The sequence below is a fragment of the Nothobranchius furzeri genome, chromosome 10 (genome assembly GCF_043380555.1).
Source record: "Nothobranchius furzeri strain GRZ-AD chromosome 10, NfurGRZ-RIMD1, whole genome shotgun sequence".
Taxonomy (NCBI): domain Eukaryota; kingdom Metazoa; phylum Chordata; class Actinopteri; order Cyprinodontiformes; family Nothobranchiidae; genus Nothobranchius; species Nothobranchius furzeri.
The window spans coordinates 39,424,796-39,442,494 of record NC_091750.1 but is presented as its reverse complement, the minus strand read 5'-3'; the positions used below and the strand labels follow the sequence as shown (position 1 = coordinate 39,442,494).

The 17,699-nt window shown below is 40.1% G+C and overlaps 1 protein-coding gene across 3 annotated transcripts in view; it reads right to left on the bottom strand.

Moving 5' to 3' along the window:
• Positions 1–17,699, bottom strand: part of antxr2a (ANTXR cell adhesion molecule 2a) — a 99,448-nt gene that overhangs the window by 43,619 nt on the left and 38,130 nt on the right. For 2 of the 3 annotated variants that reach the window (XM_070555627.1, XM_070555628.1), the window contains exons 11-16: positions 15,748–15,826; positions 15,554–15,649; positions 8,761–8,811; positions 7,118–7,207; positions 3,133–3,300; positions 2,665–3,054 (exon numbers count right to left, since the gene is read on the bottom strand). In XM_070555627.1, the coding sequence (XP_070411728.1) occupies positions 2,839–3,054; positions 3,133–3,300; positions 7,118–7,207; positions 8,761–8,811; positions 15,554–15,649; positions 15,748–15,826 (700 nt within the window). In that variant the 3' untranslated portion in view covers positions 2,665–2,838. Of the gene's footprint in view, positions 1–2,664; positions 3,055–3,132; positions 3,301–7,117; positions 7,208–8,760; positions 8,812–15,553; positions 15,650–15,747; positions 15,827–17,699 lie in introns of those variants that run through there. The other variant, XM_054730401.2, reaches the window with a different exon arrangement.

Below are 17,699 nucleotides of genomic sequence, written 5' to 3'. Positions count from 1 at the left end.
TGATTCTTGTTGTTATTTACATTACGTACTGTGATGTGATTGTGATTCTTGTTGTTATTTACATTACGTACTGTGATGTGATTGTGATTCTTGTTGTTATTTACATTACGTACTGTGATGTGATTGTGATTCTTGTTGTTATTTACATTACGTACTGTGATTTGAGTGATTCTTGTTGTTATTTACATTACGTACTGTGCTGTGATTGTGATTCTTGTTGTTATTTACATCACGTACTGTGATGTGATTGTGATTCTTGTTGTCATTTACATTACGTACTGTGATGTGATTGTGATTCTTGTTGTTATTTACATTACGTACTGTGATGTGAGTGATTCTTGTTGTTATTTACATTACGTACTGTGATGTGATTGTGATTCTTGTTGTTATTTACATTACATACGGTGATGTGATTGTGATTCTTGTTGTTATTTACATTACGTACTGTGATGTGAATGTGAGTGATTCTTGTTGTTATTTACATTACGTACTGTGATGTGAATGTGAGTGATTCTTGTTGTTATTTACATTACGTACTGTGCTGTGATTGTGATTCTTGTTGTTATTTACATTACGTACTGTGATGTGATTGTGATTCTTGTTGTTATTTACATTACGTACTGTGCTGTGATTGTGATTCTTGTTGTTATTTACATTACGTACTGTGATGTGATTGTGATTCTTGTTGTTATTTACATTACGTACTGTGATGTGATTGTGATTCTTGTTGTTATTTACATTACGTACTGTGATGTGATTGTGATTCTTGTTGTTATTTACATTACGTACTGTGATGTGAATGTGAGTGATTCTTGTTGTTATTTACATTACGTACTGTGATGTGATTGTGATTCTTGTTGTTATTTACATTACGTACTGTGATGTGATTGTGATTCTTGTTGTTATTTACATTACGTACTGTGATGTGATTGTGATTCTTGTTGTTATTTACATTACGTACTGTGATTTGAGTGATTCTTGTTGTTATTTACATTACGTACTGTGCTGTGATTGTGATTCTTGTTGTTATTTACATCATGTACTGTGATGTGATTGTGATTCTTGTTGTCATTTACATTACGTACTGTGATGTGAATGTGATTCTTGTTGTCATTTACATTACGTACTGTGATGTGAATGTGATTCTTGTTGTTATTTACATCACGTACTGTGATGTGATTGTGATTCTTGTTGTTATTTACATTACGTACTGTGCTGTGATTGTGATTCTTGTTGTTATTTACATTACGTACTGTGATGTGATTGTGATTCTTGTTGTTATTTACATCACGTACTGTGATGTGATTGTGATTCTTGTTGTCATTTACATTACGTACTGTGATGTGATTGTGATTCTTGTTGTTATTTACATTACATACGGTGATGTGATTGTGATTCTTGTTGTTATTTACATTACGTACTGTGATGTGAATGTGAGTGATTCTTGTTGTTATTTACATTACGTACTGTGATGTGAATGTGAGTGATTCTTGTTGTTATTTACATTACGTACTGTGCTGTGATTGTGATTCTTGTTGTTATTTACATTACGTACTGTGATGTGATTGTGATTCTTGTTGTTATTTACATTACGTACTGTGATGTGATTGTGATTCTTGTTGTTATTTACATTACGTACTGTGATGTGATTGTGATTCTTGTTGTTATTTACATTACGTACTGTGATGTGATTGTGATTCTTGTTGTTATTTACATTACGTACTGTGATGTGATTGTGATTCTTGTTGTTATTTACATTACGTACTGTGATGTGAATGTGAGTGATTCTTGTTGTTATTTACATTACGTACTGTGATGTGATTGTGATTCTTGTTGTTATTTACATTACGTACTGTGATGTGATTGTGATTCTTGTTGTTATTTACATTACGTACTGTGATGTGATTGTGATTCTTGTTGTTATTTACATTACGTACTGTGATTTGAGTGATTCTTGTTGTTATTTACATTACGTACTGTGCTGTGATTGTGATTCTTGTTGTTATTTACATCACGTACTGTGATGTGATTGTGATTCTTGTTGTCATTTACATTATGTACTGTGATGTGAATGTGATTCTTGTTGTTATTTACATTACGTACTGTGATGTGAATGTGATTCTTGTTGTTATTTACATCACGTACTGTGATGTGATTGTGATTCTTGTTGTTATTTACATTACGTACTGTGCTGTGATTGTGATTCTTGTTGTTATTTACATTACGTACTGTGATGTGATTGTGATTCTTGTTGTTATTTACATTACGTACTGTGATGTGATTGTGATTCTTGTTGTTATTTACATTACGTACTGTGATGTGATTGTGATTCTTGTTGTCATTTACATTACGTACTGTGATGTGATTGTGATTCTTGTTGTTATTTACATTACGTACTGTGATGTGAATGTGAGTGATTCTTGTTGTTATTTACATTACGTACTGTGATGTGATTGTGATTCTTGTTGTTATTTACATTACGTACTGTGATGTGATTGTGATTCTTGTTGTTATTTACATTACGTACTGTGATTTGAGTGATTCTTGTTGTTATTTACATTACATACTGTGATGTGATTGTGATTCTTGTTGTTATTTACATTACGTACTGTGATGTGAATGTGAGTGATTCTTGTTGTTATTTACATTACGTACTGTGATGTGAATGTGAGTGATTCTTGTTGTTATTTACATTACGTACTGTGATGTGATTGTGATTCTTGTTGTTATTTACATTACGTACTGTGCTGTGATTGTGATTCTTGTTGTTATTTACATTACGTGCTGTGATGTGATTGTGAGTGATTTATTGTCTTGATAATCTGTGATTTCAGCCCGTTAATCTGGTCCTGATTCGCATAAAACAGCTAAAATGATGCAGATGTTTTTCTCTTCGAGCTGTTTGTCCTTAACGTTGTTTATGTTTTGGGGAATAAAGAAGCCAAGTTCCTCTTGTGATTTTTGCAAACTTACTCTGTCTGCAGAGGTTGGACGCATGATGGAGACTCTGTCGTACTGCCGCCTCATCAGAGCCCACAGAGCATCGAGGCGACCCTGATGAAACACGCAGAGTTAGGATTAAGCCCCCGTTAAACCAGGATGTGGAACCGAAGCAGGGGCCGCAGGTCTCACCTTTATGGGCGTGTACCATTTGTGTTCAGCCTGATGGCTGGGGGCGGGTTTTGAAGTTGGCCGTTTGATCATCGACTCTTCCGCGTCCTCTGGTACGGACACTTTGGCGTTTTTGGCTTTCTCCAGCCGCGCCCCCTCCTCGGTCGAGCCCTTTTCTCCCCAACGCACCTGAGCAGCAAAACAGGTTAAATAAATGAGATCAGTTCTGATTTACAGGAGAAAAAAAAACAAATAAGGATAAAAACAAAAACATGGCTGCATGATGGTTGTAGCGTAAGAAAGCCTTAAGGTCAGAGGTCATCTGCCCGGAATACGGTGTGCTTTTCATACCATAACAAATACCGTTTACCACCTCTAGCCTCGCCATCAGGGGAAACAGTCAAAACATTCTTATGTTCTTATCTGGAGGAAGACACACAAGGCTCCAAGAGAAGGCGTGCGTCTTTCTAACTTTATTAAAGAGTCTTATTATGCCTCATGAAAATGACTTCTTGAGTTTACAGGTTAATTACAATTACATGACATAATGAATGTTTTGTCTAAAGCGATTTAATAAGTCTTGACTGCTTTACACTGATGAACAAATCAACATAACATTTATCTCAGATCTTAAAGACACCAAAGCAGTCTACTTGATGATTTGATCATGATTTATTATAAGTTATGTCACATATTCATGTCAGTTTATAAACAAATGACTGTTTTATCATATTTACTTCACGTTAGGTGAAAAAAGGCTTCTCTTAAGTTCCTGAGAAAAATGTGACGTCTGAGGACTTTGGTAACATTTTCTGGCCTCTGGTTCGTCCAAAACCTTTAGAAGTTCAGTCACAGGAACTGAAAATCAGTTTTGCCAAAGGTTCCAGCCTTTATGCTAAATAATCTCTCAGACCAGGTCTTTCAACTGAATGATTTTAGCAATATAAGAACCATCCTTTTTCAAGATCAAACAACCATTATGTGTTTTAATATACAAAACTATTCATCAGACGTGAAACGGTCCACCAGCTGTCAGCTGTTACCCAGGGAAGTTTCTTATCGACCAGCTGTGTGGATTTGAGGGCCTGCGACCTTTGAACTCCAAGAAGTGGAACTCGCCATCATCCACGTCGAGCCGACTCTAATACCGGCGGGATCGGCCGAGAACTCCCACTAGACTGGTAACGTAGGCTCTGTACTGGCGTTGGATGGTTAAGATTAATTTAATACTAAACCACATCTAAGGTCATCTTTCATCAGAGTTTATTCATTGTGTCAGTTGATATCACCTTAAACCAGGCATGTACACATGTGTGTATATATATATACATAATACACATATGTGTGTATATATACATAATACATATATGTGTGTATATATACATAATACATATATGTGTGTATATATACATAATACACATATGTGTGTATATATACATAATACACATATGTGTGTATATATACATAATACACATATGTGTGTATATATACATAATACACATATGTGTGTATATATAAATAATACACATATGTGTGTACAAATAAATAATACATATATGTGTATATATAAATAATACACATATGTGTGTATATATACAAATAATACACATATGTGTGTATATATACATAATACACATATGTGTGTGTATATATACATAATACACATATGTGTGTATATATACATAATACACATATGTGTGTGTATATACATAATACACATATGTGTGTGTATATACATAATACACATATGTGTGTGTATATATACATAATACACATATGTGTGTATATATACATAATACACATATGTGTGTATATATATACATAATACACATATGTGTGTATATATACATAATACACATATGTGTGTGTATATATACATAATACACATATGTGTGTATATATACATAATACACATATGTGTGTATATATACATAATACACATATGTGTGTATATATACATAATGCACATATGTGTGTGTATATATACATAATACACATATGTGTGTATATATACATAATACACATATGTGTGTATATATACATAATACACATATGTGTGTGTATATATACATAATACACATATGTGTGTGTATATATACATAATACACATATGTGTGTATATATACATAATACACATATGTGTGTATATATACATAATACACATATGTGTGTATATATACATAATACACATATGTGTGTGTATATATACATAATACACATATGTGTGTATATATACATAATACACATATGTGTGTATATATACATAATACACATAAGTGTATTAAAATCATTACATGGTGAAGATGGTAGCATTGCTGCCTTGCAGCAAGAAGGTTGCAGGTTCTAAACCCTGTTGCATCCTTTTTGCATGGAGTTAGTTTCTCCCACAGCACAACACCACGCATGTTGGGTTAAAGCTCTTCGTTACTTTGGATTAAAGACTTTGTTAAATAAATAAATAAATAACCAAAAAGAGGCTGTCGTTTTTGAAAACCCTTGCTGATGCGTGGAGGTCGTTGCCACTGATTACAGAAAACCTTTTCACTGCCAGTCTTGGACAAAACGTCCTGATGTGGCTGCAGAACGACGGGGTACGAAAAGCTGAAAACACGCAGAAATCAACCCTAATAAAACCTTCCAGAAGAATTAAGCACCATGCCGAGTGAGCCGGGCGTCCAGCGTGTGGCGCGCGGACCACGTCCGGCCCCTTGAGCAGACTTTAGCTGTGGTGCAAGGAAGGAAGGATTACGACAACCTTCAGAAAGTTTCATGTTACATCTAAATGTTCCTGTTTTTGATCACGAAGGTAAACCAGAAAACAATCAACTCAGAAGAATCCCAGAAGCAGGAAATCTGATGCTTTTCTGTTGATGAGACCAAAACGCTTTTATGACCCACATCAGCAACGGATTCTTTTAAGTACTGCATGCCTGACGTGTTGTTGAACAGGTCAGAACATTTTGGACTCTACTGGACTAAGATGACCCCAAGTCCAGGTTAAATCAATCAACTTGGTTCAAAAACATTTAAAAATAAAAATCCATCCCACAAATGATCTCAACTTAGGCAGTCAGACAGAAACAGGTCAGCCACTGGTAAAAGTATCAGGTGTGTGTGTGTTTTCAGCCTGTGTGTGAGCTAAGCTGTCCTGCTTTTTAATTGAAATCATCACATCTGTTGCACGGAGACAGAGAAAACCCTGCAGCTCCACACGAACGGGGAGAGGTGATTAATTAGCGACACATTTTCTAAGCTGTAGGTTAAGCCGTGACAATATAGAACAGCTTTTCAGAATCATCTCTGGGATACTTCCCGAGCCTGCTGCATCATCAAGAAAAGAGAGCCCTGTGATGAATAAATGATAACGCCGTGGCCGCAGCGAGCTCAATCAGCGTTTGAAAAGTTGCAGCGGTGAAGCAGAGGTGGAGGTTTTCGCTGTGTGACAGCTTAAAGGTGGATGTGGAGGAGAGGTTGGATGCTAACAAGCTCCTGGTTGTCCATCCTCCAGGGGGAGGAGGTTAAGATGTAGAGAAGAGCCTTGTCCATGGAAATTAACTTGCTGAAGGAGTCTCAAGGGACAAAGACAAGAGGCAAGAGATCCCAAAGGATGCTGGGAAAACTCTGGAATGACACCAATGAAAGGTGGAGGTGGAGGGAGGAAGTTTGTGTTTAAACCCAGATCTCCTTTAGAGGAGCAGAAACAAAAGGAGTTCGGGGGAGGGAGTGGGTGAGGTGGATGTGTCACACCGACAGCAGCTCAATCTTTCATCCCAGAGATGACTTGATCCAATCAGGACGAGACGGCAGGACCTGTCATGTCAGAGCATCAGCGGAGTGACGAGGACAGCGTCCCGGTCCGCCCGAGTTCTTCCATAAACTTCTAACCTGAGCGTCAGCAGGTTTCAGGTCACTGGATCACACCATCAGCTATGCCACCTCCTGCTGTCTGGAGGCTGTGTCCCACTTCAGAGCTGAATAAGAATCAGGATGACAAAAAGGTTCTGACCTCCATGCGTTTGATCCCTCCTGCTCCTCGCCCTCCGTAATACGAGGCGTCCACCGTCGGCCACTTCTTCTTAGGCAGCTGCTCGGGCTCCTGGAATAAGGAGAAAGAGGTCAGACATTCTCATGATAAATAAAATGATGTTGCTTCTGATTAGGTCACAGATTGGACAGAATGGCTTTAAGAACTCCAGTGGAGAAGTAGAGTTAACCTCATTAGGTCGTATAAATAAAATCTGTCCTAAATGAAATAGTTTCTATTAAACTCTATGAGTATGTCAGGCACAACTCTCAGTGTTTCATGTGAAAATGAACAAATAATGTGAACACTTGCAGCTACTTTTGGATTCTCTTTAGAATAAGAACAATTTTAAATGGAATGAATGAAAGTAAAGACGCAGACTTGAGTAAGTTTAGCAGAAAGTAAAACCCACCTATCAGTATTCCTAACCCTTACTCATGGAAACATCTTGTAAAACCGCCGATGCTCCAATGGAAGAGTGGGTGAGACGTTTTCTTACACAATTTTAGAATAAAAGTGGTCAATTAGAGGAGGAGCCAAACTTTTTGTGGCAGCGTATGTGTCATTACACACACACACACACACACACACACACACACATGTATATATATATATGTGTGTGTATATATATATATATATATATATATATATATATATATGTGTGTATATATATATATATATATATATATATATATATATATATATATATATATATATATATATATGTGTGTATATATACATATATATATACATATATATTTACTGTATAAATATATATATATATATATAGCTATATTTATACAGTAAATATATATGTGTATGTATGTGTATATATATATATATATATATATATATATATATATATATATATATATATGTATATATACATATACACATACATATATACATATATATTTACTGTATAAATATATATATATATATAGCTATATTTATACAGTAAATATATATGTGTATGTATGTGTATATATATACAGTATGTGTGTGTGTGTTTTCTATTCTCTTCAAATAGCCTCCCTTTGCTCTGGTTACTGCTTTGCACTCTTGGCATTCTCTTAATGAGCGTCAGGAGGTAGTCCTTCAAGATTGTTGGAAATCCATCTTAGTTGCTTACCTCTTGAAGCTCATCCTGAAAACACATTTTGAGTTATTTCACCTTTTTTGGTTAAGTACATAACTCCTCATGTGTTCATTCATAGTTTTGATGCCTTCAGTGAGAATCTCCCAATGGAAATGGTCATGAAGATAAAGACAACACAGGAATTAGATGGTGTGTCCAAACCTTTGGGCTGTGCTGTATGTATAAATATATTTATATGTCCATAATTGTATTGCCATTGCAGCCCCACAGCTCTACGATTACAGCACTTAGGGTTATTATACGAGTGGTCTTTTAATTAGCAAGGCTAACTAGGAACATTTTCATCATACAACATTAAAGTTTGAATGTCTCCAGGATCTGGAGTGATTCCAAAGAGCCACATTTAGCAATCTGCTCATCTAAATCAGTCTAACTTATGAAATACTGTTGTAACAACCTATTAGAGAACATGTAAATGTGGGCTAATGCCCCTATAATATCCAGTATTGTCGTCTGTAGCACTCACAGGTGGAGGAGGACGGGAAGGTGGAGGTGGTGGTGGAGGGTCTTTGATGACCTGAATAAACAAAAACCAAAAGAGAGTCAGCAGATTTGAATGAGAGACGTTTACAGACACACTGGCACTCATGTTCAAACCTTATCAAGAGCCAGATGAGGCTGACGGGGCTGATTTGTGACAGGTGACACAGAGACATCCCTGAGCTTGTCTCAGGATGGAGACGCCATTGCCGTCAGGCTTAACTGGTGCCCCGCTGCCCCGCTGACTACTGATTACAAGGATCCTGCTTGTAAACCAACATCAGGGCCCCCCAGTGCAAAATAAAGAAAGGCAGAAAATCAACTTGTTGACAGGGGAGTCTTTGGGGTGCGCACCGTCGCCCGTTTAGCTCTTAATTAATTGGACGAGGTTCAGTGCTCCGAAGCGATCTCCCCCATCATAAAGTCCTAAGGAGTTAATTAGCTCCAATGAGATACAGAGGAGGCGGCTTTAGGCTCAGATCCAAGTCCTGTCTGCAGGGAGGATGAGTGGCAGCACACACACACACACACCTCTGTCACAGCAGAGCAACTGGCCCGGCGGCGGTCGGCATGACGACACTGGATGACATGACACCTGAGGGGCAGGTTGTCCACAATGTGATTCCACTCACAGACAAGATGCCTGGAATGGACTTTCAGATGTGTTCGCAGAGCAAAGACGGACCTGATGGCGACGTTTGTCAGGTGTCAGTTGGAGGCTTTGCATCCTGATGTCCAACTTTCCCATCACACAACTGTTGTCAACGGCAACCTGACCGAGAAAAGATGGACGATAGAGAGAGGTGTGTCCCGTCCTTTAACAGCTACTGTTCTCCAGGAGGAAGTCCAAAAGAGGCAGAGACGTGAACTCAGTCATTCATACCAGCTGAAGAGCGGGCAACGGCTGTAATGACGTAACTTCTATAGAAACAAATGAACTTAAAGCCTTTTCAAGGTGAGTTCTCCAGGATGGCATGGTAGTGATGATTGGTGCATGCAGTAAAATGGAATTTATTAAGAGTTTCACGCATCAGATGGAATCCTGGGTAAACGGTGTGTATTCATACAGCACCTTCTTAGGGTTCTACAGCCCCCCAAGGCGATTTACAACACAGTCAGTCATCCACCCATTCACACGCTGGTGGTGATGAGCTACGATGTAGTCACAGCTGCCCTGGGGCGCTCTGACAGAGGCGAGGCTGCTGAACACTGGCGCCACTGCAGCAGCATTCTCTGGTGGGAGCCGGGATCGAACCTGCAACCTTCTGCTTACTGTACAACCTGCTCTACCTCCCGAGCTGCTGCCCCCAAATGATAAGGTTTACTTACAGCTGGAGAAGCTAACCCTAACCCTAACCCTAACCCTTAAACCACGATCATATCTCAGGGGAACCAGCGACACCTAATAGTAATCCCTGCTTGCCGCTCAGGACAGACGTGCCGGAGATGGTTAGTGTTTACTGCATCATGTTTATCATGGCGGATCACTAACCTTGCACTGCAAGATGAATTCTCGTGAGATTTAGAGTTTTCCGAACTCAGGAGAACCCATCTCGCACCACTCCAGTTCAAACCATCCGACCTCCTGCCTAAAATAGGGCGGACCAATCATCTGTCAGTACTGAGCTGTAGGGTGGGACTTAGTTTTGCCGATAGCATCAAGCGCCCGGCTAAGCAAAACAAACATGGCTGCACCGGTTGAGACTAACAGCAAACAATGGTCACGATGGCAACGCGGGGTCGACGGCCCTACATGGACTCGGTCGGACGTCTTAAATTTCCTAAAACATGCAACAGAAAATACCCTAAAAACCCATTCAGATATATTTGTACACGTTTACATGTATGATTGTTATTATGACAACTAGTTACGTGTAGTTTAACATGTAGCATGTTGTGGATCTGTTTAAGTGTACATCCACTGGGTGAGATCATGTTAAAGATGGCTCACCTGGTAAGGTACCTGTCTGCCTTACAAGCTGGGGACTTTCTCATCAGTATCAGCGGGGGGAGGCCCGGGGTTCGCTCCGCGGTCGTGTGTCGACTGTGTCAGTGAAGAAGGTAGGGCTGGGGAGGGGGGTTGGGACCATGCTTAGCCTGGCGGCCGAAACCCTGCCCTTCATGTGCATATTCTTCTCACAAAACCAGCAGAATCACCCGGGGACATGGTAATAGCTGCGCGAGTGAATGAATGAAGCTTGAGCGAGTTGTTGTTGTTTTCCAGGCGCACGTCATTTGAGTTACTGTGATTGGCTAAAGACACAATCTGGTAGCCAGTGCCAACCGGGACTACCTCAGGCGTCCTCCAATCAGCTCTAAATATTCTACCAGATGGCCCTCCCTCTTTCAGACGTTTTCTGCTGCAGAGACTCCAGATGGAAGTGTGTTGCGTTGACATGGGGCGGGGCTACGCTGCTGCCAGGTTAGCGGTTCATCAAAGAATCAAAGAAAACCTTCGTCTGACGACGATGAAGACAAGACTCAACATGGGGAGTTTAATATAGACGAGAGCTCAAAGACAAAGAAGGATTATAACTGGATGCAGACCTCACCATCATTCACTTGTGAGTAAAACGTGTGGTGGGCTGATTTGAAAACACAGGCGTACAGCGGGGTGCAGTTGTTTTTTCAACGGTGATTGTAAACAGACACTAGGGGGTGTTAAAGCAAGCCACAACTTCATAGTGTCCCTTTAAATAAAACTGCAATGTCTTCATTAAGAGAGAAACGAAGAACATGGAAGAAATTCCTAAACGATGTTCCTCTAACTTTTCCTGAAGCAAAGAAAATGAAATGTGATGTAAGATTAGAAAAACATACTAAATGAATAATAAAGAACAAGCTTCCAGGTCTCTCACCTCTAGGGGGCGGTTAAAGAAAAGCCGGTCGTATTTCCATCATTTAACACAGACGCTGAAATTGTGGCTGGTTAGGAACTTGCTAAAGAACAAATAAAGGTGATTATGTCCTATCATAGATCCAAACAGCTGTGTCATTCCCTCTTAAGCTCGGAGACACCGTCAGACTAGCTGCTGTGTTGTCATTAAAATAATGAAAAACAATCAATTAGGGTTAATTAATTTCTCTTCAACACACAACTGGCTGTACGCTAATCCTGTTAAAGGTCTAGCAACGACCTCTCCATACGCTGATTAACAGCATTTCAGCCACACCTTACGTTGAGGGGATTATCTCTTTTTATTAAGTAATTATGTGGCAGCTTTTCTGCACATGTTGTGGGCTAAATAATACGTTATAGGAATGATGAAGCCCTGCTGCTCTTTCCCAGCAACCTGATGGACAGATGTGAGCTCTCTGCAACGAGGTGGCATAATTAAAAACTAAACCGCAGGATGCTTAGCCATCTGACACCCGCCCCAGTGGCTCACCGCTGCGGCCTCAGCACCACGGGGGGAATTAGACCAATCAGAAGCACTCGGGGCACGGTCCACATATGGCTGTCCTTGTGACCATCCAACTGGGCTAGAAAATCTGTTCGCTCCCAAACCCGAGCTCGGATGGTGTTGCATCAAGCTGTTTTGGGAGGTTCATTATGACGGATCGGTGGCAGGCACCATATTTGAAAGTTTAACAATAATTTAATGTCACCTGGCTTTGGGAAGTAAATCAGGACAGAAGGAGAACATTTCTGCGCCTGTGCAGAAACACGGCTGACACCTCATCACATCAAGTAATCAGATGTTAAAAACCTATTAGGAACCAGATGTTTCCTAAAGTGGCTCCAGTTCGCGTTGAATCATGGGCACTTCGGATAAATATGCAATGCATTTTTAAAACTTCATCTCCACCCGTTTGATTTAAGCAAAACACGATTCAGAGCTTAATTTCCAAACAAAGAAATTATGGCTCCACAGCTTGTGTGACCTCTCGTGTGGCACGGTTCCACGTGGGTAGAGACTGTGGAAGAGAAGGATTGTGGGAGAGAGGTTGGGCCCGTCTGTTTGTGTGTGCGTGGCCTCAGCCCGACTGCTGAAACCTGGCAGACTGGGGGTTTAAATATTAACAAGCCACACATGGCCCTCCTCTTCTGCCGCGTCCCTCGATGGAAAGCAACAGCAGCTCTCTCCACCAAGACAAACACGTCTGCGGCCAGACATGCTGCAGGGGGTTTACATTTTAATGCCTTTGTTGGTTTTCCAAAATATGCTTCCATCTCATCCTGGATGGGATCCCTTCAGGTCCACAAAGCCAGGTGACGTCTATCACTTCAGGGGTGAGTGAGGTGAGGTGGTGGAGAGCGTCAGGGCCAGGTGACGGGTAAGTCTGCCTTCATCACATCTCAACAGTAAAAGCACTCAGAGAAAGAGGTGGGACACGCCATCTGTAGCACCTCTCCCATTGCCCCAAACGCTAATCTGTTGTGGATCTCTGTAATTGGTTAAGTGGATGAGACTTTAGTTTGTCACGAGGGTGATGGTAGAACCAGAATTTTTAATCATAAATACATTTCTATGGTAATGTCTTGTCCATGGAAGAGGCACCAGACTAGTTAAGGTCACTAACCTACTCCTCAGTTTGTGATCAGTCACAGCATTTCCTGTCATCATTTATAGTCGTAGGCAGGAGGACTGTTATTTTAAATGAGTCGACTCCTTCTAATGATTTAATTCATCATATTGCTCCAAGTACATGGCGAGGAGGGGGAGTAGAAACCATTTTTCATTCAGACCAATTGATCAATCCCTTACCAATTAATAGTTACAGGTCTTTTGAACATCTTATTATTAGTTTTCCTAATCCAGATTGCAAAACTGTAAAACCACTGTTGTTTGTAGTTTTATATCGTCCACCAGGCCCTTACTCTGAGTTTTTGGATCAGATCTCTGATTTTTTATCTGATTTGGTGCTAAATACTGATAAGGTCATTGTAGTGGGGGATTTTAACATCCATGTGGACATTGAAAGTGATAGCCTCAACGTAGCCTTTAGTAATATTTTAAGACTATTGGTTTAACCCAAAGAATACATAACTCCTCCCACTCCTGCCATCATACATTAGACCTTGTGCTAACTTATGGCATAGAGTGTGAGGAAATAATATTTCCACATAATCCAGTCCTCTCAGACCACTTTTTGATAACCTTTGAGTTTTTTATAACCGAGTTCTCGAGACACGAAAGTAAATTTCACTATAGTCGGTCTCTATCTGACAACGCAGTTGCATCTTTTAAATCAACTGTTCCATCTTTACTGTCTTCAGCATCTCAGAGGAACATAGCAGAGGGCAATATTTTCAGTTCTAGCCGTTCACAAATTGATGCCTTATTTCATCATGTTAATTCCTCTTTACGTGTGGCATTAGATGATGTTGTTGTAGGAGGAGTCCTACTTATCCTGGAAAAAATAGTCTTGTGCTTTATAAAAATAAGGTTTGACAAGCTAGAACTAATTATTTTTCACAGCTAATTGAAGAGAATAAGAATAATCCTAAATTTTTTTCAGTACAGTTGCCAAACTTACACAGAATCATAGCTCTGAACCATCTATTCCCTTAGCCCTCAGCAGTAATGACTTTATGGGATTTTTCACGAGTAAAATTAATTCTATTGGAAACAAAATCTTTAGCATCCTCCCTAACGCGATTTCTTCTTCCTCAGTAAGCGAGGCAGCATCAGAGGTGACTGTAGAACCTCATCTGTGTTTGAACGTTTTGATCCAGTTGAGCTTTCAGAGATTTCACAAATATTAGCTTCATCTAAAACTTCAACTTGCATTTTAGATCCAATCCCAACCAAATTACTTACAGATGCATTTCCTTTGGTTACTGCCCCCGTTCTAGATATAATCAGTCTATGTGCATTTTTGGTTTAATTATAAACACAGAAAAGGTTTCTTTTTTACCTTGCTGCTGACAGTTTCGTTCGCGGCTGCGAACTTCCTCAGAGCTGACGCTGATGGTGGCGTCACTTCCTACTCCGTTTATCCGCGGGCAGCAGAGGACGTTGTCGCCCTCTGCTGCCCGCTCTCCCCTCTCCAATGATGCAGTGCATGCGCAATCTAATAAGTAAACTCCATCGTCTCTGTTCATGGTCCCACATCCACGTCTCCTTATCTCGATAGCTTCTTTTATCCATCTTTTGTATTTCTGTTGTTCGGTGTTTATGATCCTTGTGTTGTCCCAGTCCATTACATGGTTTTCTCTTGTGCAGTGATCTGTTACGGCTGACTTCTTTATTGTGCTTTCTGCTTCTTGTTTTGCTGCTCTTGTGTGTTTTCGACTTGTTTCTTTCTCGCACTCCTTTCTGTGTTCTATTGTTCGTGTGTTGAGTTGGCGTCCAGTTTCTCTATGTATGTTTTAATGTAGAGTTTGCATGTTCAAGACCCATTTTAGACCATATCAAAGAACATTAGCTACAAGGAAAAGTGGTAAAAACAAGAAAACACCTAATGATTGACAGGATTGTGGAACACAGATTAAGCTTAAGTATGAACAGATTTAATAGGATTAAAAGAGAAAAACTCTTCTGTCCCAGGGTAGACCTGATATTAGACTTGTATAAACACTCAGATGATCCCTGATCTGTTTGTATAAAACTATGTTGTTCATTCAGAACAAACCTAAACTTGATCTCATGAAGCCACATTTACAGGATGTGGTTTCTTCACTTCCTCTCAGAGAGCAGAACCACTGCAGCTGTTAAACAGCATTCCCCTTCAGCGGGTTGGTGGTGACACCCATCCCTCTTTATACTCAGATTTATCTGCTGTCATCTTCCATCTGTGGCTGACCAAACAAGAAGATGCTGGTTGAGACTCACCACAGTGCAGCAGAGAGGCCAGAACCACCACATGAGGGCTAAAGCCACAAGAGCCAGCAGCACCAAGAGGACGATCACCACCGCAGATCCATCAGACTACACACATATCAAAACTGTCTGGTTAGGAATGGTTACCTCAAAGTAAACATTTTCCATCCAACTATAACACCAAACCCGGAGTGATTCAGACTTACACACGTGGAAACGGTGATGAAGTGGGGGGTGGAGATGAATGATTTTCCGTTGTTCAGGCTGACAAGAACATCCATAGTCCTGTAAAATAAAGACACACACAAGTGGTGCAGTAACCGTTCTCATTTATAATATGAAGAAAATCTATTTCACATTCACCTCTAAATAAAACCTCGCATCATGTCTGTCTTCTTTGTTTTGATCATTCTGAGGCAGGACATGGTTGTGATCGTCTCTGTGTTGATGGTTTAGTTATTAGTAGGGAATAAAGATAACATCATAAAGGGTGATTTACACCACACAGAATCATCTTTTACAGATTTAATGTTGCTTTTAGAATAAAGGTTACATCATCCTGTTGTGAAAGCAAACAGAAAGTTTTGAGTGAAATAAATGTTGCACATTAAAAACAGACAAAGGAGACAATAGAGCTGTGTAAGCGGTCAAACAGGAAGTAAGGAAGGAAACCTCATTATTCCAGCCGTGTGTGTGTGTGTGTGAACTAACCTGACTAGCAGTAACAAGGCTCGTGAACCCCTATGACTTATTTACAGGCAGAAATGGAGAGGCCAAAATGGGCACAATTAAAAGCCTAATGATGAACGGCACCGCAATTTCCATATGTCTATTATGCCCGATCCAATTACAGAAGGTTTAATGAGAAGTCGGGACGCGGAGCCGGCGAAACGCTTGAAATCCTCCTCCAACATAAAAAAGAAAAGGAGAGAAAGAAGCCTGCAGAGTGGGATTGTGAGTGCTGGTCGTGGCATGCACGGGAGGCCTGAATTCAACACCAGGCTGCAGAATAACAAGAGCGTTTGCTTTGCTGTGGATTGTGCCTGAGGCACAGCCCTGGGCCACCAATCCTCCTGTGGTTCCAAACAGATGAGCAACTAGACCAAGTGTCCATTACTATGCAGCGTACCCAAATATTCTGAACCGACTTCTTTGCACCTTTCCTTGTTTGCAGCACTAAATATTTAAGATGCGTTTCTAAATTCAATTCAATTCAAAGGTACTTTATTAATCGCAGAGGGAAATTAGAGTTTCAGTGCACACAATTAAGACTTGAGACGAGCTCTGACTAATCACCTGACTTCTTGTTGCTTCACTTTGCTTTTCAGTCAGAAAGCATATTAGACACGGCATCTGCTTTATCTGGACTTTCTGGTCTCTTCTAACAACACATTTCTAAAGCAACAAAAGGATAAATGTGCAGCACTGAAGGAGCGTGGAGAGCTTTGGCTTAAGTTGTAGGATAGAAAAGCTGCTTTAGACTCAGAAACTGGGACAACATTTATTTTCTTTTCATTTGTTTAGACGAAAACATATGATCCAGATGATTAACCCTTTAATTTTACATCATGAAAAACCTATTGATTTGTTTCTTCTCTGCATGTTTGATTCACTTATTTCAGGACTCATATTGTAATAAGATAACAATCTGAAGCAAAAAAACATTTGTTTTAGCTCAGAGCCATGCTTTAAGACGACGTGGGGATGGGAAGTTGTTCTGCACACTGGTTGACCTTCAGGGTAAAGGGTTGAGAACGTATTTTTAACTAAACAACAGAAAAAGGTCAGAATTTCCAAATCCTTAAAATCCAGATGCTGCAAACCCAAACATTTAAACTCGTTTTGACTTTAAAAGCCCAAATTTAAAGACGCATAAACAAAAGTTTGCATTCATCAGAAACATAAAAGTCATCCGGCTCCTGTGGCTGAGTGGAGGCGTTAAGGGTGGGGGAGGCTAATTATGCTGACACTCTCAATCCCTGACAATGGTGGGCAGGTTGTTAATCAAGCTGGAGGTGCGGACGCTGCAGTGTGAAGGAGGAAGGCTCCCAAGCGAGTTACACTTCCCGTTGGCCTGACAACGCCGGACATCCTGAACGCACCACAACCCAACCGTAGTGAGCGGGAGCGCTTCCTTCTTCCTCTCCGAGACATTAAT